Source organism: Pteropus medius, unplaced genomic scaffold, assembly GCF_902729225.1.
Source record: "Pteropus medius unplaced genomic scaffold, Ma_sr-lr_union100, whole genome shotgun sequence".
Taxonomy (NCBI): Eukaryota; Metazoa; Chordata; class Mammalia; order Chiroptera; family Pteropodidae; genus Pteropus; species Pteropus medius.
Genome location: NW_024356248.1, coordinates 1 through 21913, shown reverse-complemented (window position 1 = coordinate 21913; position 21913 = coordinate 1). Strand labels below are relative to the sequence as shown.

At 53.6% G+C, this 21913-nt stretch overlaps 2 protein-coding genes and 1 pseudogene across 2 annotated transcripts; 1 reads left to right on the top strand and 2 right to left on the bottom strand.

The window, feature by feature from the left end:
• Nucleotides 1-141: 141 nt before the first annotated feature.
• On the top strand, nucleotides 142-2603 carry SAC3D1 (SAC3 domain containing 1). Its single transcript, XM_039860027.1, has 2 exons — nucleotides 142-1045; nucleotides 1995-2603. Exons 1-2 carry the CDS (start codon nucleotides 280-282, stop codon nucleotides 2495-2497), a joined length of 1269 nt encoding a protein of 422 aa, XP_039715961.1. The 5' UTR covers nucleotides 142-279; the 3' UTR covers nucleotides 2498-2603.
• NAALADL1 (N-acetylated alpha-linked acidic dipeptidase like 1) lies at nucleotides 2588-12798 on the bottom strand. Its single transcript, XM_039860033.1, has 18 exons — nucleotides 12605-12798; nucleotides 12347-12519; nucleotides 12141-12262; nucleotides 11629-11751; nucleotides 9907-10190; nucleotides 9723-9824; nucleotides 8910-8995; nucleotides 8675-8794; nucleotides 5687-5772; nucleotides 5537-5603; nucleotides 5352-5419; nucleotides 5175-5266; nucleotides 4973-5090; nucleotides 4174-4255; nucleotides 3917-4090; nucleotides 3754-3841; nucleotides 3552-3644; nucleotides 2588-3252 (listed from the first exon to the last, which is right to left on the bottom strand). Exons 1-18 carry the CDS (start codon nucleotides 12796-12798, stop codon nucleotides 3066-3068), a joined length of 2259 nt encoding a protein of 752 aa, XP_039715967.1. The 3' UTR covers nucleotides 2588-3065.
• On the bottom strand, nucleotides 10471-10589 carry LOC120600907 (uncharacterized; annotated as a pseudogene).
• Nucleotides 12799-21913: the final 9115 nt, after the last annotated feature.

The window sequence follows — 21913 nt, the reverse complement described above, 5'->3', positions numbered from 1 at the left end:
GGATGCCAAAAGCCAAATAGCGACGCATCAATGGGCTGGACCCTGGGAGGCGTGGCTTCGCTCCTCCCCCGCCCCCTTACAAAGCGATTCGTTTCGAAGGAGACTACAAACCGGTGCATCATGGGAGTACCTTAGACTGTGCGGCGCATTACGTGGGGCGTTAGCGGGGCTTGAGCGCACGGAACAGGTAGCGGCGCTGAACTACAACGCAGTGCATCACGGGAGTCCTGCTGGAGACTGTGAGAGGCAACAGGATTCGGTGAGAGGCAAGAGGATTCGATGAGAGGACGGCGGTGGTTGGACCTGCGGCGGGGACGCCTAGACCCGGGCGAGGAGGCGGGCTCAGCCGGGGTCGGCCCCGCCCGGTCTTCTCCGAGCCTCGGAGGGCCTGGGCGTGCCCTCCCGCAGAATCCGGCGAGTGGTCGAAGTCCCTGGGATGCTGATCGCCCTTCCTCTCCCGCCAGCCCACTCATGCCCGGCTGCGAGCTGCCGGTGGGCAGGTGCCCGGACATGTGCCCAGCCGCCGAGCGCGCCCGGCGCGAAAAGGAGCGCCGTCTGCACCGTTTCGAGGTGGCGCCGGGGTGCCGCGGGGACCTGCCCCGCGCGGATCCGCAGCGCGCTGTGAAGGAGTACAGCCGGCCCGCCGCCGGCAAGGCTCGGCCCCCACCGAGCCAGCTGCGTCCGCCGTCCGTGCTGCTGGCCACCGTGCGCTACCTGGCGGGCGAAGTGGCCGAACGCGAGGACGCATCCCGCGCGGAGGTGGCCAGTTTCGTGGCAGATCGGTTGCGCGCCGTGCGTCTGGACCTGGCCCTGCAGCGCGCGGATGACTCCGAGACTGCGGTGGTGCTGGAGGCAGCGCTGGCTGTGCTGCTGGCGGTGGTGGCGAGGCTCGGGCCCGACGCAGCGCACGAGCCAGCGGACCCGGTGCTGTTGCAGGCCCAGGTGCAGGAGGGCTTCGGTTCGCTGCGGCGCTGCTACGCACGGGGCTCCGGGCCGCACCCCCGCCAGGCCGCCTTCCAGGGCCTCTTTCTGCTCTATAACCTAGGTGAGTCAGAGTCCTAGCAGCAGGGCAGAACGCGGGGATTGGGGGACCCTCTAAGTGGACAGCAGAGGCCGGGGAAGGAAGGAGAAGCTTTAAAATTTCACCATTAGCCCTCTCCCCGTCCCTGCCTCCTAAATGTGTATGGAGACAATGCACGGATCCATCGAGCCTTTTCTCCTAATCAAAGAGGAGGGGACGAGGTTGGAATGGAAAAGTTGGCCCAGATAGTGATTTTCACACTTTTTTAAATCTCCAGTCAGTTTTGCAAAGCATCAAAGAAGACGTATGTCCACAAATATATATCTGAGACAGAAGTTTCAAGAATTTAGGTCCTTTCTATGGATGGGTGGTGCAGTCTAATAAGTTCTATTCTATTTAAATGTAACAAAATACTGTTGACTTCACAACCCCCTAATGGTTCAGAAGCTTCACTTTACAAAAGTGGCCGAAGGTTCCAGTGCCCATGATTCTTTTGGAAGGGAAGCAGAGGCAGAATCGCCTCGAAGATACTACATATGGCTTTACCAGGCGGACAGGGAAAGGTGTGGCCGAGCCGGCGCCCTGATCTGTGGAGCAGCTAGGGCAATGGAGAAAGGACTGGGTTCCAAGTCAGAGAACTTGGATTTTGTTGGGTCAAGTTCTACATATGAACTGTAGCACAATCTCAGGCAAGTCGTTAAATTATCTGGGCCTGTTTCCTACATCCGTAAACACTGCCTCACTATTACAAAGTGCCAGATTTGCAGGGGCCCTGAGAACCCTGGCCCCTCATTCAAATGTGGTTCAGGAAAGGGGGAGGGAAGGTGGGCGTGGCCAGAGTGGGAGGTAGGCGAGACTGAGGTCTGGAGATGGGCCAGGTGCAGGGCTGGAGGGAGTGGTAGAGATGAGTTGGGGGAGGCTTGAGGGGATGGGATAGAAGGACTGATCCGTTCTCAGCTTCCCGCCCTCACAGGCTCAGTGGAGGCCCTTCATGAGGTTTTGCAGCTGCCCACTGCCTTGCGTTCCTGCCCGGCCCTGCGCACAGCCCTGGCCGTGGATGCGGCCTTCCGTGAAGGCAATGCCGCCCGCCTCTTCCGCCTGATTCGGACCCTGCCGTACCTACAGAGTTGCGCTGTACAGTGCCATGTGGGCCATGCCCGCCGCAGGGCCCTGGCCCGCCTCTCTCGTGCCCTGAGCACCCCCAAGGGCCAGACCTTACCCCTGAACTTCATGGTGCATTTATTAGCCCTGGATGGGCCCGAGGAGGCACGGGACCTGTGCCAGGCCCACGGACTGCCTTTGGATGGACAGGAAAGAGTTGTGTTCCTGAGGGGTCTCTACACCGAGGAGGGGCTGCCACCCGCCGGGACCTGCAAAGCGTTGGTGGGAAGCAAACTTGTAGGGCGCACCCTGGAGGAGGTGGTCATGGCAGAGGAGGAAGATGAAGGTGGGGACAGATGGAAGTCCCGGGTATGAGCAGGGGCCCAGCAGGCTCCCAGAGCCCAGGACTGGGACTGAGCGCTCCGCTTTCTTTTTTAATGATTCCCACACAATAAAAGGACCTTGTTTTGTAGAAACAATAGCTAGGCTTGATTTATTTGGGGCAGGGCAGGGAGTAGTTGAGACGCGCTAGGGGTATGGGGGGAGAGAACCCAGAGTGTGCAAGGCCCTATCCTCCCTGGGCCTCAGTTTACCCAGTGGTCCTTGAGGGGTGGCCTCGGTGGTCTCTTAGTTGGTATCTAAGGTTACTATTAAGCATCCCATCCTCACCCACCCACTACCAAGAGCTATTGGCTTTGCCATTCCCACCATCCCTGCCTCCTGTTCTCCACCCTCTGCCAGCCGAGAGACAGGATAAGGGAGCTTTTCATCTAGTGCTTGTCACTCCTTTCAGGCGTCCACAACTGGTGGGACCCTGAGCAGTTGCCTCAGAAGCTTGAGAGGGTCCCGTGGTTGTGCCTTCTGGCATCAGGGAAGACTGAGACGCACCCAAGGAGAACAAGTGGGAGAGGGTTAGATGAAGGGTGGTAGTGGAGGGCTGGAGTCAGAGGTCATCCACAGGCCTCAGGGTGGCTGCTGCACCCTCCAGTGCTGCCACCACAATACTGAGCTGCCTCTGCACCTCGGCCCAGGCTGCAGATCCGAGGCTTGTGTTCATGGCTCTGGAGCAGGCATTGGCTAGGCCCGGGAACGTGGCTACAGAGCTGGTGCGGGGTGCCCAGAGCACATGGCTAACAGGGAAATCGGAGAATCAGGGTCATTTAGGGGCCAGGAACGAGGGAAGCTTCAGCCTGCTACGAGCTCAGCTCCTGCAGCTAGGAACTAAGGCACCTCCCCACTGCCTCTGACAGCTGGTGCCCCTACAGCAGTGGTGATAGCAGAAGATGTAGATTCTGGACTGATTTCTCCTCTCCTTTGAGCCTGATTCTCCTAAAGGCCACTGAAATGCTGATATTCACCTTCCTTAGGTGGATGCCCATTACCCAACCTCACCCCACAGAACCTCCCAAGAGCTTTGGGACAGGATCACCTGTAGTAGCGTTCCTCTGGGAAGGCTCGAGGGTTCAGGAAGGTTCGTTCCAAGAGCATCAGCTGGTCATTGAGCATCCGAACCTGCAGGGGGCTGGAGTGGCAGGATCTGCTGGTTACTCTGGAGCAGGCAGCCCAGCTACCAGCCTGCATCTTACCCTGAATGCCACCCTCCCAGGCACCTGCTCGCTGCCCTTGCTCACTTGGGGTTGGCCTTCTGCAGTGCTGATATGTTTTGGCCTAAGGCTATGGATGCCTCCTCAAACTTCTCCACTGCAGTCACCAGGGGCCCTGCAAGGTACAGCCGGTATCTTAGGCCTGTGAGTGCAGGGCTCCCCATGCCTCAACGTCAGGGTGGGTCCGTACCCAGGCTGATGCTGTGCTGCTCCAGCAGGGCCCCGAGGTCTTGCTGGGCAGCCTGCAGGAAGCTTCGGAGGGTCTCACTGTAGTCACTGACGTTCAGAGGCAGGAAGAGGCTGTCACTGAGCCGGAGAAGCACATTCCCTGCTGTCTGGGCTACGGCCCGGTGGCTGCCGAAGCCTGCAGGGAAGGTGACAAGGCCAGGGCTCAGTCTTCAGCCCATCCTCCTCCAGCCTCAAGATACCCCTTCCCCCTCTCCTCACCTGGGTCCACAAACTTGTCCACGTAACTAAAGGTGTCGAAGGCTGTGTGGTAGGTGGGGTAGATCCGGGCTGAGGTCTTACTCTGGGGGAACAAGGCCCAGAAGTGACAGGCTTGGGGTGCAAAGTGGAAGGAAGTGTACCTATAGTGAGCTACAGTGTAGGGACATTATCTCAAATCATTGCCACATCCATGCGGTAGGTTCTAACTTTACAGAGAAGGAAACGGGCTCAAATGGTTAAGTAACCTGCCTGACATCACGTAGCTAATAAGCAATAGAGCTGGGTCAGCGGCCACTTTTCCATTTCACATGAAGGAGAAGAGCCTGGGGCTTTGGAGTCAGACTAGAAGATTGAAATCCCAGCTCTATCATCCAGGAGATTTGTGGCCATGAAGGGGAGAGAGGGCATTTTGGAGCATCAAAGGAAGACAGGCAGGGCGCTCTGCACCCCTTATTTCTCTCACACCAAATCTTTGAATCATCCTTGTTTTATTCTGTTACTTAAACCATCTTGCGGTCAATATTTTTTTCACATTTAAAAATCTCTGAAATTGGGATGCTTCTTAAAGTCAATATCATCCTACAACTAGTTGGCAGTGTTTTCCCCTCCTGAATAGTGCTCATCAGAATGGTGTATCTTAAACTTGATAAAATAACATAGATGAGCATAGATAGATTCTCAGAGAGGTTAAGAAATTTGGCAGAGGTAGCTCAGCCAGTGGGTGAAGGTGTCCAATTCAGGCTGCACTAGAGCATCCTGCAGTAGAGGAGTGGGCAGGCTGGTGGAGCAAAGTACCCACCTGGAGGACGGAGGGGTGCCCGCTCTCCTGGTCATAGGTGTAGGCGATGTCCATGGAGGAGATGCCCAGGAAGTGAATGAAGGGTGCATAGTCGCTGCCAGCACCCAGAGAGCCCAGCCTGTGGGAAGGAAGATGGTGGATCTAGAGGCTACCGGGCCCTCCAACTTGCCCACTCAGGTCCCAGCCCTGGCCCCTGGCTCACCTGGGGACCAGGCCGTACACGGGACTGCTACGGTTGAAATACCGGATCCAGTTGTCGTAGATGCTGAGTCTGCTGGGGTCTGGTGCGGGGATCTGCCGGAAGGGGAATCTAGTCTCGGGGCTTGCCCTCCTCAGACCCAACAGCAAACGGGTCCACGCCCACCCCGCTCCCCTCCACCTGTTTAGCTGCGGAGAAGACGACACTCTGGACTGGGGGCGTCCCCTGCACCCTCAGGGTGGCGTTGGCTGTGGGAGGATCAGAGAAAGACTCTATCCCGGGCCTAGCCCTTCATTTCTCTCTCCTCCCCAGTCAGACCAGTTGCTCCCCCCCCCCCCGCCGCCCCGCCCGCCCCGCCCCCCCGCCATACCACACTGAGATGTCCACGTTGATATAGGCCACGGTGCGCTCCTGCAACTTGCTGAAGAACTCCTGTGGTGGGAGGGGCGACGTCAGCCTGGCGCTGCCCGGCCCTGGGGATCCCCTCTCCCGCCTACCCTGTGGGGCTCACTCACCTCTGTGAATTCTGTGGAGCCAATGAGCCCAAACTCCTCTGCCCCCCAGCTCGCAAACACAACCGATCTGCGGGGGCGCCAAGTGCCTGGGGAGGGGGATAAAGGCTTAGCAGGCAAGTCCCCCGGATCCTGGGGTGGCTTAGAGGAAAGACTGGAGGAATAGAGAGGAGGGGAGGGCTGAGAGGGGCGGGGCAGCCCGTGACAAGAAGTAGGTCCTGACATCTCTCCAGCCGAGCCTTCCCCGAAGGTCCGTTTTCCTTTCCCCAGCCTCCCTCTTCTGCTGTGGCCCACCCCACCCCAGCATTGCCCCCAGCACCAACCTCCTGGGTCGGGTGGTCCCCTTCCTTGGGGCTCCTTCATCCTCTGCTCTATAGGTATCTTTAAGAAGACCTGACCCTCCCCCCTCAACTCTGCTTTATACATCCTAGGCAAAACTCACCCATAACCTTTTCTTCGTGACAATACATTAATGCTTGCCTTAGGACTTTATCCATATTGAGCCAATCCTCACGACAATGCCTTGAGGGAGAGACTACTATTGTCTTCATTCCACAGTTGAGAAAACCGAGCCACAGAGAAGTTAAAAGGACGACACAGTTGACATGCAGCAGAACTCGAGTTCAAATCTGGCTGCAGAGTCCAGGGGCTTTACCAGCGCCCCACACTGCCTCTCATAGCCTCCTGCAGCCTCACTTCCATCTCCAGTCTCTATGCCACAGTCCCCGGTCACCTCCCAGAAGCCTAGTGGTCCAGCTTGCTTGCCCCTTGACCTCCTCCAGACGCCCCTTCACCCTCCACAGTGCCACGTGCTCCTGGGTGTGCTCTCATCTCTGGCTGCAACTCAGTCTCCTGTGACCAGTCCTCATCTTTTTGTTATAAATGAAAACTTTTTTAAGTATAAAATGATTACATGCTTGTAATTACAAAATCCCATGCTTTTTCCTGCCGAAAATGAATAACCTGAATCAAATGGAGGGACATTCAACAAGATAACATCAGGATCATGAAAGACGAAGAACAGCTAAGGAACTATGACGAATACACGTGCCACCGCCACACATGCAACGGGTGATCCGGTTGGCTCTTGGACCAGAAAATCCTTTTGCTCTAAAGGTCGTTATAGGAACACTTGGCAAAATTGTTAATTTCCTGATTTTGTCATAGTACTGTGGTTGTAAAAGAAAATGTCCCTATTCTTAGGAATATTACAGTGATGTGTTTATGGGTAAAGGTGCAGCATTTCTGCAACTTTCAAACATTCCTTTCAAAATATAAATAGAGAGCAATCAAAATAACATTAATATTAATGTTAATGTTAACATTAACATTGTAGGAGGTTTCTTTGTACTGTTTTTGCACCTCTTTCGTAAGTTTGAAATTATTTCAAAATAAAACACTTAACAACGACAATAATAGAGTCCAGCTCTTCCGATTCTAGTTCTTTCATTCATCCACTTATCCACTCACTCACTCACTCACTCAGTTAAGTACTTAGCAAATACTTAGTGCATGCCCCGCACTAGGCTCCAGGCAATGACAGACACCCACCCAGCCCTCCTGGGGCCTCCCTCTCCTGAGCAAGACAGACCACGAGGAAGTGAGGTGAAGAGGCCTGGGACAACGCTAACAGGTTGACATGTGAGAGGATACCTGGTGGCAGATAGAGAGCTTAGCACAGACCAGGAAAGGCAGGTGCGTGGGGGAGGGGTGTTTCTGGCAGAGAGAACAGCAAATGTAGAGAGGCCTTGAGTGAGGGATGCTTGGTGTGTGTTGAGAGGGGGACAACTGGAAAGTGGGGGTGTGAGAATAGGTGGGGGGTCAATTGTATGATGATGAACAGGAAGTAGACTTTTGGGGGTGATCACTTTGTAGCGTATACAAGATGTCGAAATGAAATGTTGTACACTTGAAACTCACATATAAATATTTTAAAAACCTTCCAACATTGAGAATCAAGGGTTTCCCAACCTGCCAGTGCTTGGGAGGTAGCTACTCACATAAAAAGTATTATCATAAGTGCTTAAATTCATAAAGCAAAATACTGGGGGGAAATGATTTGATGGGCAATTTTGATGGTACGTATATTTTACCAAAATAAGAGCTGAAAAAAAAATCTTTATGTAAAGAATCAAATTCCCATTCTTCTCCCCAGATCTGCCCTCTAGCCCCGTTCGTCTTCTCCCTCACCTGCGTTACCAACAGACCCCATGTCTTGACACTGTCTCCTTCCCCTTGGCCTCTGCTCTGGTCCAAGCCCTCATCTCTCCTGGCTCTGAGGATGACAAGGCCTCTGATTGGCCCCTGCCCCTCATACCCTTCCCTACTGCCGCAGAGGAAGCTGCTTAAAATTTAGACTCCATCATGTCACTCTCTTGATTGAAATCCCTCACCAGCTTCCCACTACCCTTGGATCACACTCCAAACTGGCCCTGTGGCTTTTCCACCTAGTCTGGCCCCTCTTTGTCATATGTTGTGCCCTCCACCTGGATCCCCCGCTGTCCCTGAACTGCCCTTTGATTTGCACCTGGAAAGCCCCTTAGATATGTTTCTTTACAGCACAAATGACGGTTGTCATCACATGCAGCTACTCCGGGATGTTCACTGTGGGATCTCCAGCGCTTAGTAGTGGCCTGGCACATAGTAGGCACCAAGATATATTGTGTTAATAACTGTCTCTCAGCCTTGCTTCAACTGAGTGAAGCTCCTGGAGGGCACAGCCTGGCCACTGCCTTGCTCACAGAAGCATCTGGGCCTCACTCCATCTGAGAGGCAGGGCGGGCTCTCAGAAGCTATTGTACGAATTAATAAGTGGTCCAGGGCTGGTGTCCACGCATGTCTGCCTGCTCGGCCCTCAGGCTTGGCACAAGTGGGCACAGGAGCATGAGAGGGAGCAGGCGGGACAGGACGCACAGGAGGAAGGAGTGGGCTTGGAGGAGACCTCCAGTCAGGAGAGTCCCTGCACCGGGGCTGGGTTAGGGGAGGCCTTACCCTTCTTCAGCAGGGTCCCCAGGACGCGGGAGATCTCCAGGAGGACAGCAGTGCCACTGCTGGGGTCCACGGCCCCGTGTACCCAGCTGTCCCGGTGGTTTCCATACATCACATAGCGGTCTGGAGGGAGTTGAGTGGGAAGCCAGAGAAGAGGACGGGGTCAGCCAGGCCTGGCGGGGCGGAGCTCAGAGCGGGGCGGGTCCCGGGGCGCAGGGAGCCGGGAGGGGGCGCTCACCAGGCTCCACAGCCCCGCGGATGATTCCCAGGACGTTGGAGGAGTTCCGTAGTTCCAGGCTGTTGTGGACACTCAAGTTCACCTGGCTGAGGGAGGAAACGGGGCGGCAAGAGTGTTGACCCTGCCCATTCCCCCAACCCTCCACCTCCTAATCCCCGACCCGGTGCAGGAGAAACTGAGGCCCAAAGAGGAACAGACATGCCGAGGTCACTCGCCCAGAAGTACCAGGAGAGGCAGCAAGGCTAGAGTCCAGCACTTCCGATTCCAGTTCTCCTTTCATTCATCCACTCATCCACTTATCCACTCACTCACTCACTCGCTCACTCAGTTAAGTACTTAGCAAATACTTAGTGCATGCCCCGCACTAGGCTCCAGGCAATGACAGACACCCACCCAGCTCTCCTGGGGCCTCCCTCTCCTGAGCAAGACAGACCACGAGGAAGCGAGCAACTTCAGGAGGTGAAGAAGCCTGGGACAACGCTAACAGGTTGACATGTGAGGGGATACCTGGTGGCAGGTAGAGAGGTTAGCACAGACCAGGAAAGGCAGGTGCGTGGGGGAGGGGTGTTTCCGGCAGAGAGAACAGCAGGTGCAGAGAGGCCTTGACTGGGGGATGAGCTGGTGTGTTCGAGAGAGGGGACAACTGGAAAGTGGGGGTGTGAGATAAGGTGGGGGGACCCCACAGGAACTTGTTGGCCATGCGGCTGTTTCAGAGAAGAAAGGGCAAGGTCAGGCCTTGAAATTGGCAGAGCTGGGGAAGCACAACAAGGGAAGAGGAGAGGAGAGTTGAGGGAGGAGGGGGCCCCATCTCACCTGCTTGCGAAGGCACCATCCGGCTGGAAGCCGGGCCCCAACTTGTAGTCACAGCCCAGTGCTCCTTGCCAGGCAGCCGGGGCTGAGGTTCCTTGGAGGTTACTGGGGAGGAGGGGGAGACCCTTCAGAGCAAATATGAGCGGCCACTGGAGGATGGGCAGGAGACCCCAGGGCACAAGCTCACCAGAGAAGGACTTTGGCATCCTCAAAGCCAATGGGCTGAGTGGGAATTGGGGGAAATCCGGAGGCAGTAGCAGGGTCCAGGCGGAAGGAGGAAGGGTTGGCTGGAAGATAGGGAGTCAGGGGGTCCCCAAAATACTCGTAGTAGGAGCCTCTCTCTACCCCCGAGGGAGGCAGGTACCAAGAGTACGGGAAGGTCTCATTGGGCAAGCTGTGCCCATCGTTGATGTCTGCGGGATCTGTGTACACCAGCACCCCAGCCACCTGGTACTTGGCAGCGTTCACAGCCTGCAGGAGAGGAAGGAGGAGGGCGAGGAGGATATTTTTAGGGGAGGGAGAGAAAGGCGCACACCCTATTTTGCTTGCACGTTCCCTCGCTGTGGCAGAGTTGAATCAAGGTTACCACGGGCTGGAGATGGGGAAAGAACTAGCACTTAATGGGAACAGAGTTTCATTCGAAATGACAAAAGAGGCCTGGAAATGGATGATGGTGATGGTTGCCCACTTTGTGAATGTTCCCTGCAGTGTACACTTAAAGATGGTTAAAATGATAAATTATTATTATTTATGCCTACAGCACCTGGTCTTCCTAGGTGGTCTCCCATCCAGGTACTAACCAGGCCCGATCCTGTTTAGCTTCTGAGATCAGACGGGATCAGACACATTTGGGGTGGCATGGCCGTAGACCAAAATGGTAAATTTTGTTACAAATATTTTACCACAATAAAAACAAAATAGTACCGTTAAAAAAAAGAAAGAAAGAAAGCAGAACAGGGACAGAGTTTATTCAACAATTGAGGGCGATCTCTAGGAAGAATTAAGGTGAAAAAAACACATCTCAGAGCAGTGGGTCTGGTATCCTACTTCTATGTAAAAAGAGAAAGATCGAGAAAAAAGAATATATATTCTTATGCTCTTCTTCCAAAAGAAACCCTGGATAGATATTCCATAAACTAAAAAAAAATAAAAATAAAAAAGCGGTGACCTCTCTGGAGGATGGCATTACAGGAGAACTTTTTCACTTTATACAGTTTCTTTTTTTAAACTAGAAATTCTATAATCCGTATAATTCCACCAGGCCTATTCTCCTTTCTCTTTTTGATTCTGTTTTCTTTCTTCTTTTCCTTTTTCTTTTTCTTTTTTCTTTCAGCTCTTATCCTAAACACTTTATGAACTGTGATAAAATGCACATAACGTAACATTTACGATCTCGACCATTTTAAAGTGTACGTATGGTACGGTGGCATTAAATGCAGTCGCATTATTGTCTAGCATCCCGGCCACCCATCTCCGTAACTCCTTTCGTCTTGCAAATCTGAAACTTTATACCCACTAAACACTAACTCTCTCTCACTCTATAGCTTTTTATACGAAAAAAAAGCATTTTAAAACCACAGACATGTTATACTTCATCAAAATTTTTAATTGAAAATAAGCAGGTTGCGAGGAGGGTGACAGGAGAAGTTGAATAATCAGAAAAACTATTTCACAGGAGGACTTAGACTCTCAGAATATCAAAGCTGAAAATTTTGCCCAATTCGTTTATTTCCTAAGGCTCAGAGAGGTTAGGGGAGGCATCGAAGGTCACACAGCACATCAGTGGTACAGCACAAATACAGCTCGGCCCCACCATTCAACACTGCTCCTTCCCTGTCCCCTCACTTCCTCCTGCCCACGGCTGGGCCTGTCTCCCCACCCAGCCCCTGCTTTGGGGGCTGCTGCTCACCTTGGCCCCGCGTCCTATACCCCCGTAGCGGGTCAGGGCGATGGTGCCTTTGAGTTCGATGCCCTGAGTCTGTAGCTCCTCAAAGTCTTCTTCCATGCCCCAGTTGGCATAGACGAGGAGGCCCTAGTCCCAAGAGCACGTGATCCTTAGAGCCAGGCCCAGGAAAGGCAGAGTGGGGAAGGAGAGGAAAGGCCAGATAAAGGGTTTAGATTCTGTCTCCCCCACTCACCAAGAGCTCGTAAGCTCCCCAAGGACAGAGTCACACCTGGTTTCCCCTGTGTCCAGGTACCCTGTATCAGGCCCGGCCTTGAGCAGAGGCCATTAGCGTTTGTTGAATGACTAGATGATGGGTGAAAGGAGTAGCAATGGAAGTGAGTAAATTCCGGGGGTGAGGGGCTGAACCCCAGTTGAGGCACTTTTTCTCAACTGCCCCTGGGTCAGAATGGGAGCAGCTGGAGCGGGAGCCAGGGGGATCTGGGCCATGGCAGTGCAGAGGGGTATTCCAGGCCCACCTGTGGGGTTCCGGAAGGGGCATAGGCAGCATAGGGTGACACCACATCGGGCCCTGCCTGCTCCTCAGTCAGGTTCTCTTCGCTCTGGCGACAGGAGAAGAGGATGTCCCCAGTGGGAGCCACTGTGGAGGGGGAGGGCAGAGTCAGGGCTGGGCCCCACATTTCCCTCACCCCACAGGCATCTCTAAGCCAGAGCAAGGCCTCACCAACGGCCACGCGGTTAGGCTGCTCCTGGCTGGGGAAGGACAGCAGCACTTCATACGTGGAGGTCCCAGCCGAGTCCAGGCCTGACTCTGGGTCTCGCCAGCGCTGCAGCAGCAGCTGCACTAGCGCCTCATCCCGGGGGCTGGAGGCCAGGTGTGGCTCCCTGGAGAGTTCTCTGCAGTGTGGGCAGAGGCAGGGGCAGGCCCAGCGTCATGGAGGGCCTCTGGGAAACAGAAGGGACACATAGACAGGCCTCTCACCTAAGAGTCTCGCGGATCCTACTGGCATCCAGCTGTCCCATAACGGTCTCAAGGATCTCCAGGTCCAGGTCCTGGGAGACACTGGGGGCTAGCGGGTCAGCCCCTTTGGGAATGGCAAAGTGTCCCAGGATGATCCCCAGCCCCAAGAGGGCAGCGACCCCCACAACTCCCCCAAGCACCTTCACCCACTTCATCCTGTGGAGTCTTGGCCAACTGGGGTGTGTTTCCTTATAAATGAGTGTCAGATCTAGATAACCATTACCCTATGGGTGGCCCTGCCCTTTGGCCCCCTGCTATCAGGGGGAGTAAGGGAGTGTCCTTCAGGGAGGGCCAGGAGCTGTTTAAATCACCTCAATTTCTATGTCATTCACCCAGAAGAGACCTCCAGGGGTACTGAGTCCACACAGGGACACTGAGGTCCAGGGAGGGACCAGGTTACATCCAGGGTGTCCCAATACAACAGAAGCCAAGCCAGGTCTGAAACTCAGAGCCCCCGCGTCCAGAGCAGGGCTGTGCCTACTGCCTACCACCCCAGTCTCCGTCTCCTCCGTGTCGTTCGATCGCCAGCACATGCAATACTGGCTCCTTGAGCAGGTTTTGAGTTCAGATCCCACCCTTCCTAGACATCAGCTGTGTGGCCTTAGACAATTCACTTAGCTTTTCTGAGCTTGTTTTCTTAGCGGTAAAATGGGGATAATAGAACCTATTTCACGAAACTGTGGTGCTGTTTTCATTAAACAAGACCACATCTATAGAAATATCTAGCCCAGTGTCTGGCACATAGTGGGAGCTCAGTACATTTTAGCCAGTTCTGTTTCACCTGACCCCCTAAAATGCGAAGCCTGGAGCTAAAAGAAGAGGAGGACCCAGAAGAATTCTCTGTATCTAGCCTGCTGGGGTCCCAGCTTATGGGAGGAAGTAGAACTCTAGAAAGGAAGGCTGTCGTAGAGGACAGAAAGAAAGCCCACACTTCCTTGGCAAGGTGACTTCCTCTTCCATCCCCTGACCCTGTCTGGAATCTAGTTACCTGTCCATCCATCCATCTACCTATTTGTCCACCACTCGCCCTCATATTCACCCATTCACCATCCATCCGTCCATGTATTCATTTATCCACCCATCCATGCACCAACCCATTTATCCACCCACTCTCCTATCTACCCATCCACTCCCCCTCCCAATCCATCCATTTACTCACTGTCACTTATACCTGCAAGCATCATTCATTCCTTAAGCTCTATGCTAGATCCATGCCAGGCTCTAGGGAAGCAAAGGTGCCCAGGAACTCAAATCCAGCAGGCAGACAGACAGGTTTGCGCTCAACCATGTGGTAAGTGCCCCTGTAGAGGGAGGACCGGCGTGTTCCTAATGGGGAGGATGAGAGATTCTGTCTAGGAGGGACCATTGGAGGGGATCTTCCAAGGATGAAAAGGCCATTTGTGCAGATGCCCCAGCACGTGCAAATGCCGGGCGGGAGAGGGAGAGGAGACACCAAGTATTCGGCACAAGTACTGAGCCTCTTCCAGACCTCACAGAGAGCCAGGCAGAGCTGGGAAGGTCCCTGAGGCTCAAGCTGTGATTCCTCCCACCCCTACGTCTATCCTGCCTTGGCACCCAGCCAGGCTGCAGCTTATTGATTAATCCAAAGATGCCTGAAGAGCTGAGGGAGTCCGGTCTTGGTGGACTTACCGAGTGTGTGTGATTTCACAGCCCCCTCTCCGAGCAGCAACCTTTCTGCTCACAGCCCCACCTGCCCCCTGCCCTACCACGCCCATCTTCCCTGCTGCTGCTGGTCAGAAGGGTTAGCGTGTTAACATGGAGGACCAGAGGCGGGTGGGAGGTGGCGGGGCGGAGGGGGCGGGTTGTAATCAGTGACTTCAGGGACATGCACCAGGAAGCCATCGTTCTTGGGGTGATGATTATCAGCACCTAAGATATTGACCTTGGATCTTATCAGAAGCCCGTCTGTATGGGGAGCACACACTTTCTTTATGAAGACACAGGACCAGTCACCACCAGGCAGGCAGTGGAATGTCAAGGTCAGCTGATAAGCTTAGGAACAGACATGGTGATGACACCATGAGGCAGCAGCTTTATGGTCTCACTTCACCTGCTCCTGGAAGGATTTAGTGCCTTGAACATGTGAAGTTACAGACACGACATCTGGGCAAGAGTATGTGACATGTGAGTGGGGGACTCTGCCTGAGTGTAACACCTGAGTGTGTGACACCCAAGAAGTCCAGCTCAGGCTACTGGAGTCAGCTGGCATCTACACTGCTGTAGGCACCAGACATTAACTTGATCAGTTTTCTTTCCCCCATCTTGGCTGGGTGGGTGGGTGGCCCCTCCCTGGACATTTTGGATTGTGGGTGTTGATGGAAATCACTTAAGGTAGCTAATACCCGTGACTTCCCTTCATCTTCCCATGATCAAGCTGACTCCGAGTTCTTCCGTCTCTCCAAGACCACCAATCCGTCGGTGCCAGCTCCTTTCCACACCCCCTCACCTCCCACGTGGCTCACCTGCCTCCTTGCCCAGGCTCAGTCTCTTGCAAACCTTCTCGCCCCTCCTAATGCTCTGTGCTTTGGTCGCATTCACTGGGTAAAACTCCGACCTGGTTATATCCAACCCTGCACCCACTCTGCACCTGCACCCTGACCCTGAACGTGCCTGCAGAGTCACACGACCTCGCTGATCTTGCTTTGAATTCATGATCCGAAACCTCAAGCAGGGCTTCAGCGCTGCCCGGCAATCTCATTATCTTTCCCCGGTCCACTCGCCCCCCTTCGCTCCTAGATGGCCACGCCACACCCTCTCCTCTCTTTTCAAGCCTCCAACACAGTCTCCTACATCTTCACTCGTAGCCAATGACTGCGCTTCCAACTTCACTGCGAAAATCAGAGGGAACTTCATCGCTAGAGCTACTCACCCCGGCGCATCTCCTCCGCCCTCTCTCCTGCCACCGCGGATAAACGGCCTGCACCCCCTGTCTATGGCCAGCCTCTGCCCGGAGCACCAGAGCCCACCCCGCCACTACCCAGCGATGTGGCCCCGGCAGAAGGATCATTGCCTTCAGTGGGTCATCGCCATCCCTCTAAAGCACCCATCTATGGCATTTAACACCATCTTTTCCAAATCCCTCAATTCCGCCTGCTCCTCCAGTAACCATCTCAATTTTCTGTCCCCTTTTATGGTGAAACTCCTGAAGGGTCATCCACGTTTGTCCCCGATTCCTCTCTTTCATTCTCTCTTGAAGTCACGCCAGTTGGGGCTTTACCCACCACTCCGCTAAAACCGCTCTTGAAAAGTCAACTCTGCTCCAAGTTGCTGAACCTACTGGTCACTTCCGTCCTCTCATCTTACTTGGCCTGGCAGCCGCCTTGGTCACAGCCCATCGCCCTGTCCTCTTCAAGCACTTTTGGTCACTTGGCTTGGACCCCACCCCACCCTGTTTCCCTTGCTGCTTGTGGCTGCTTCTTTCCAGTCTCTTTGCTGAGTCCTCTTCAATTCCTGGCCTCTGAGTGTCAGAGTGGCCCAGGGCTCAGGCCGCGAATCGCTTCTCTATCTCCACTCATTTCCTAGACGATCTCATCCAAGTTCACGGCTTTAAATTCCGTGGTGGCTGGACTCCAAAATGGCCTCAAAGGATCCTTTAGAAATCACAGAGTGTGGCTTCTAAAGACACACTGGCTCTCTCTTGGGTCACTCGTCAGATGCCAGCTCGTGAGGCCACTCAGTCAACTCTATGGACAGCCCACAGGGGACCTGAGACCTCTTTACCAGCCATGGGAGTGAGCCGCTTTGGAAGTGGGTCCTTCGGCCCCAGCCAAGCCTTCAGAAGGTTGCAGCCCCAGCTGACATCTTGACTACAATCTCATGAGAGACCCTGAGCCAGACCACCCAACCGACCATTCAAATTTGTAACCCACAGAAACTGTGGAAAATAATAAATGTTGACGGCTTTAAGATGCTAAGTTTTGAAGTCATTTGTTACACAGCAATACAAAACTAACACAAATGATCAGATGCAAATTAAAAACCTGCAAACTTATGCCTCCAATCTGAACCTATCCTCTGAACTATGGTCCTGTATTTCCGGCTGCCGACTTTACAGCCACACTTGGTAATCCAGAGTCAGCTCAGACTGAATGTGCCCAAAACTTAGTTCCTGACCCGTCTCTTTAAATCTCTTCCTTCCACAGGCTCCACTTGGGTTAGTGGTAGCTCCATCTTCTAGTCGCTCAGGCCCAAAATCTCGGAGTTAGATTTTACTCCTCTGTCTCACACTCTACCTTGAATCTATCATGAGTCTCGATGGCGGCGCCTTCAAGAGAAATCTGCAGTCTATCCTGGTCCCAAACTCCATCATCTCTCCCTTGGAGAAGAGCCTCTTAACTGGTCTCTCTGATTCCGTTCTCGTCAACTTTAGTCCACGCTCGGCACAGCAGCCGATCTGTATAAAACATGAGTTGGGCCGCGTCATGACTGCGCTCACAGCCGCCACAGATCCCATTTCACTCGGAGTAACAAACCACTACAGTAGCCACAGAACCCCTCTGGTGTCCGGCCTCCCCTCGTCCGCCTCTCCTAGCTCACCGCTCCGCGTCCTGGAAGCTGTTCCTCCCGCTCTCCGCAGGGCTTCTTGCTCAGGCCCTCCATATCTTTGCTCCAATGTCGCTTCTTCTGCCATTCTGTCTAAATTGCATTCCTTCACCTCCCTTCCTTCATCTGCTTCATTTTTCTCCATTCTATCTATCACCATCTGACTTTTAATTATGTCTTGTCTCTCTTCCTATAGTGTTAAGTTCTACCAAGGCAGGCGTCTTTGTTTTATTCACTGCTGAATCTTGAGAGCCCAGAACAGTGCCTGGAACATAGGAGGCACTCGACAAAGATTTACAGAATGGATGAAAAACTGACCTGAACCGGCACAGCTCCTCAATGCTGGGTGTTCGTCCTCCAGCTGTCTGGTGTTTAAGGAGTGTCCGGGGCAACCACAGGGTTACAAAAGAACCCCTGGGAAACAGAACCCCATCTGAAGAAGCCCAAACGGGAACACTGAGCCACTCCTGGGTGGGGGCCTGTGTAACACAGGTGCCATCATGAGATGGGGGTGTGGGATCTCACAGACCTCCCCAGTAGGAGGCTTCTCAAAGATGATGTCATGGGATGGAGGGTGATGCTGCTTGGCTGCTGGATCGGGCCACCCTCTCAGGCAGAAATAGCAGGACCTTTAGGCTGAGAGGAGGGGAGCCTGCTAGGAGCACAGGTGCCCCAGCCTGTTCCCACTGGGCCTCTCAGAGGCACAGGTAGGTCCACTGGAGGTCCGCTATAATCGCTGACTCTCACGGAATGCTAGCAACTCGCCAAGCCCACAGCAAAGCTCACCAGTTCTCCCAATAGTCTCTGATCAAGTGTGTCCAGTTACTCGGTCAAGATGACACAAACTGGCCTGGGGACCCAGGAGGCTGGTTTGCCAACCCAGCCCCAGTGTCTGGATGACAGAGAGGCCCAGATGATCTGGGCCCAGCTTGTAACTGACACAATAACCTGCTTTGACTAGCAGTTCTAGGGGAAGGGGTGTGTGTGTGTGTGTGTGTGTGTGTGTGTGTGTGTGTGTGTGTGTGTGTGTTGAAAGACCTGGCAATGCCTGGAGCCCAGGCAGTTTTGCTGGGGGACCTCCCCTCGAAAGGGCCTTGCTGACTGGGCTGCAGTCCTGTTGGAACGAGGTGTCAGCAGGAGTAGCTGTTGGGGACTGAGCTCGGGGAAGTGCAGTGCTGCAGCCCTGGGCTGTGGGGCCACAGCGAGGAGGCATTTAGGGCATCTGTCAGCAATTTCTGTGGTTTAGAGACAACTGGGGACGGGGCTCTGCAACAGACTCCATTCCCTGCAGCCGAGCAGTATGGATGGAGCCACACGTGCCAGCTGTCCTGGGCTGAGATGCTGGAGGCTTTTAGAGGAAGCAGGTTCAAATGGCACCGTGCCGATGACTATGCCTTGTTGCTAGAAGTCTTTAAATGGTTGAATGATTTAGCCATTTAGCTTTTGGTCCAGCTATCCCCTTCAATCTCAATATTAGATGGTTCCCTTCAGGAAGATGGAGAGGCGGGCCGCTAAGTCAGAGCTCAGCTCAGCTCAGACCTTCATTAATCAAGTCTGTCACCGGTTACTGGCCGGGGCACTGTGATCCCAGTGGAATCTGGTGTAAATCAGACCAGGTCTGAGGGGAGCCACAAACCTGAATTTCCTTCCTCCTGGCTAGGGGCCTCCTGCAGTGGCTATAAGACAGAAATGGTCACAGTCCTTTCATGTTATTATAGGGGATTTCTGCCCAGTAAATAATATCATGCTTAGGGTTATGAGGCTTTGAAAAAAAAAAAATCACTCTATAAGATATTGCCCGATTTTTTATCTAATTTAACAATCTTATTTCGGATTCCTTCTTTTTTCCTCCTTGACTACATACATGTATCGGTTCTTAACATTCTCATTTAAACTGGCTTTGTCATCTTGCTAGCTCATTCAACGCCCTCATTAATGAGATTAGAAACAAAAACAAACTGAAGCATGTTCCTTGTCTAGTTGTATGAGAATTATTTCTAAGTTTTTGAATATTCTACCTATTCCCTCTCTCTCTCTCTCTCTCTCTCTCTCTCTCTCTCTCTCTCTCTCCCCCCCACCCCCTCAATCTCTCTCTCCACCCTACCCGCTCCTGTTGTGGTGGCTGAAAACTGACTACTTGAAATTTATTACTTGCAGGAAATTACTGTTTGGCTATCACCATGGGAACAAAAGGCTTTTAATTATGGGAACATAACATTCTAATAACAAGCTTTCTGCTTCTGTACCCCCGCTTGCACACCCGACCTGTGGGTCGACAGGTAGTGAATAGAAGAAAAATGGACCTTTGTGTTTAAGACAGAATGAGGAATGGGGTTTAGGGCTTAAAAACCTTGTACTTCTACTTTCCGCTGCTGCTTAATTTGGGGTCTGCGTGCCCCTGGCAGACCTAGCTGGCTGAATAAAGAGCGTGTTTCCTATAACTCACTGATTTCTGGTGGTCCGTGTGTCTTTCGGGGGCTGGCGGCTACAACGCTGTTCCACCAGAAATCAAAGGACACACAGAAAGACTCCCTGGAGCTGGACAGATGCCAAGGGCAGCAAGGCTTGTGGATACAAGCCCTGAGGACCTACAGTGGCCAGGGCACAGTGACCACGGCTGGGAGTTCAGGCAGCCAGTCCTGAGGAGGGTAAGGGGGTGCTCAGGCCCATGAGTGATAGGGGAGATTGGCTACAGCCCACTACTGGGAGAGCCACCTTGGTGAAGGGATGAGGTCTCAAGGGAGGCCCCAGGAAGCCCTGGCTGGAGGGTGGGGGGCGGGGGTTCAAACTCCAGATGCATCCTCAGACTGAAGGCTGTTGGGCCTTTGGAGAGCTCTCACTGCCCCCAGCCGTGACTTGATTTACAGGGTAAGAGACTAATACAAGGTCACAAGGTGGGAAGTGGCTCTTCCAGCCCCTCCCTCGTGTACCTGGCCTTTGGAGTTAGACCAGCTGCATGGTCCTCCGTCCTCTGGGAAGGGCTGTGGCCCCAGCACTTATCATCACAGGGATATTGACCTTGAGGCTCACACCAACCAGACCTGGAACCTCCTCTGGAGTGGAGGAAGCTCAAAACCAGAGAAAGTCAGAACGGAAGGAGGAGGGGGGACATCAGCAGGTCGTCCGGGGACCAAGCGCAGTTTGGAGCTGGTGGCCTCCTGCTCCACCCTGGCTCCCAGGGCCCACAGACACGCGCGTGAGCCTCGGCTCAGCTGCGGAGAAGTTTATTGCTGGGACCTGGACAGGATCTGTTGGAGTGGCGTCCTGAGGAGGTGTCTGGTTTGCAGCCAAGGCTGACATTGGTTCTCTGGTCATGGGGACATCAGGCAGCTGGATGAGCGGTGCTGCCTTCTGGAAGCTGAGTTGTCGCAGGCACCGGAGGCTTGAGTGAGTGTGCCCCCCCTCACCACTCGCCACAGGGCTGCCTGAGCACCTGGATCAGAGCCCCTTCCTGGATGTCCTGGGCTCCCTCCTGGACAGGCTTCCCTTCCTCCTGGATGGCCTGCACTTCCTTCTTCAGTTTTCTATATAACAGGTTAGGCTGGAACAAAGGGTTGCAGGGGTAGGTAGCTGACCTGGGCAGGATTGCCTGAGGCCCCCCAGGACAGAAATGGGAAAGGGGCAGGGAGGCAGGGAGGAGGCCCGGCAAAGGAAGGAAGTCCTGGGCTGAGGGTCTCACCAAGTTTTCCAGCTTCTGCCCCAGGGCCAGATTATCTGCTTGAATAGTGTTCAGTGACTCCCGAAGCCTACGGTTGAAAAAGATGCCCCTCAGCCCTTACACGGCCATGTGACCTGGTGCAGCCATCTGAGACCAGGGTTTCACCCAGAGCCCAGTCTTGTTGTTGAGGGGGACCAAAGTTTTGCCACCCCAAAATGGGCTTACTGGGATATTGATTTTAAGCTCCTTATTAAAGAAACAAAAGACTCAGAAAGAAACTTTGACCCTCCCCTTACCTGCCTAAAGGAATTCCGATAGAAAAACCTGATTAAAGGAAGGAGCATCGCTTTAGAGTCATGATATATATGAACTAAGTGTGGCCGCAGGGAGAAGTCTAGCAAAGCCTTCCTGTTAGATCTCCTTCTGGGCGCCATTGTTTCTGGGTGGCCCAGGGAGAATTCATTACCATGTGTTTGTTCTTCCTCATCGCCCTATGAATTGCCTACACTTCCTTTGAAGTCCCAGACCCCTAACCCGTTCTCTTTTGTCCAAAATGGCACAAAAACCTCAAGTGGCTAGTGTGGCTTTGGCTTTGGGTCTCCTACCTTATGGCATTCCCACATGTACAGCCGTAATAAATTTTGGACATTTTCTCTTGTTAATCTGTCTCATGTTGATTTGATTATTAGCTCAGCTAGAAACACTTAGAAGGTGGGAAGAAAGTTATTTTTTTGTTCCCCCACATTGTCCTTGAAAAGCCACAGGCGTAGCGAACTGATCTCACCATGCGACTCACAGCAGGAGGCCAGACAGAGACAAAGCCTGCTTTTCCTCTTGAGCCAGAGAAGGACATCCTCACACAGGCTGGGCTAGAAAGTCCCTTTGGTCCCCTTTGGAAAGGGGCAGCCCAACCCCGTGGGCTGCGGTGGGACCCTGACAGGATTCCAGGTGGCTTTGAAGAGGAATTTCTCTCTTAATTGGCCAACATTTCTAATCAGCTCTTTTCTTCTTCTGTAAACACACTTGTTGCAAGGCCAGAGATCTCAGGG

Bases quoted from the DNA above. Each gene is read 5' to 3' on its own strand.
- SAC3D1 (XM_039860027.1), top strand. From the start codon at position 280: ATGAGAGGACGGCGGTGGTTGGACCTGCGGCGGGGACGCCTAGACCCG. The intron at 1,046-1,994 runs GTGAGTCAGAGT...CCGCCCTCACAG, and splicing joins CTTTCTGCTCTATAACCTAG to GCTCAGTGGAGGCCCTTCAT.
- NAALADL1 (XM_039860033.1), bottom strand. From the start codon at position 12,798: ATGAAGTGGGTGAAGGTGCTTGGGGGAGTTGTGGGGGTCGCTGCCCTC. The intron at 5,267-5,351 runs GTGGAGGGGAGC...CCCTTCCGGCAG, and splicing joins TCTTCTCCGCAGCTAAACAG to ATCCCCGCACCAGACCCCAG. The intron at 3,645-3,753 runs GTGAGCAAGGGC...CTGCCACTCCAG, and splicing joins CTGCAGAAGGCCAACCCCAA to CCCCCTGCAGGTTCGGATGC.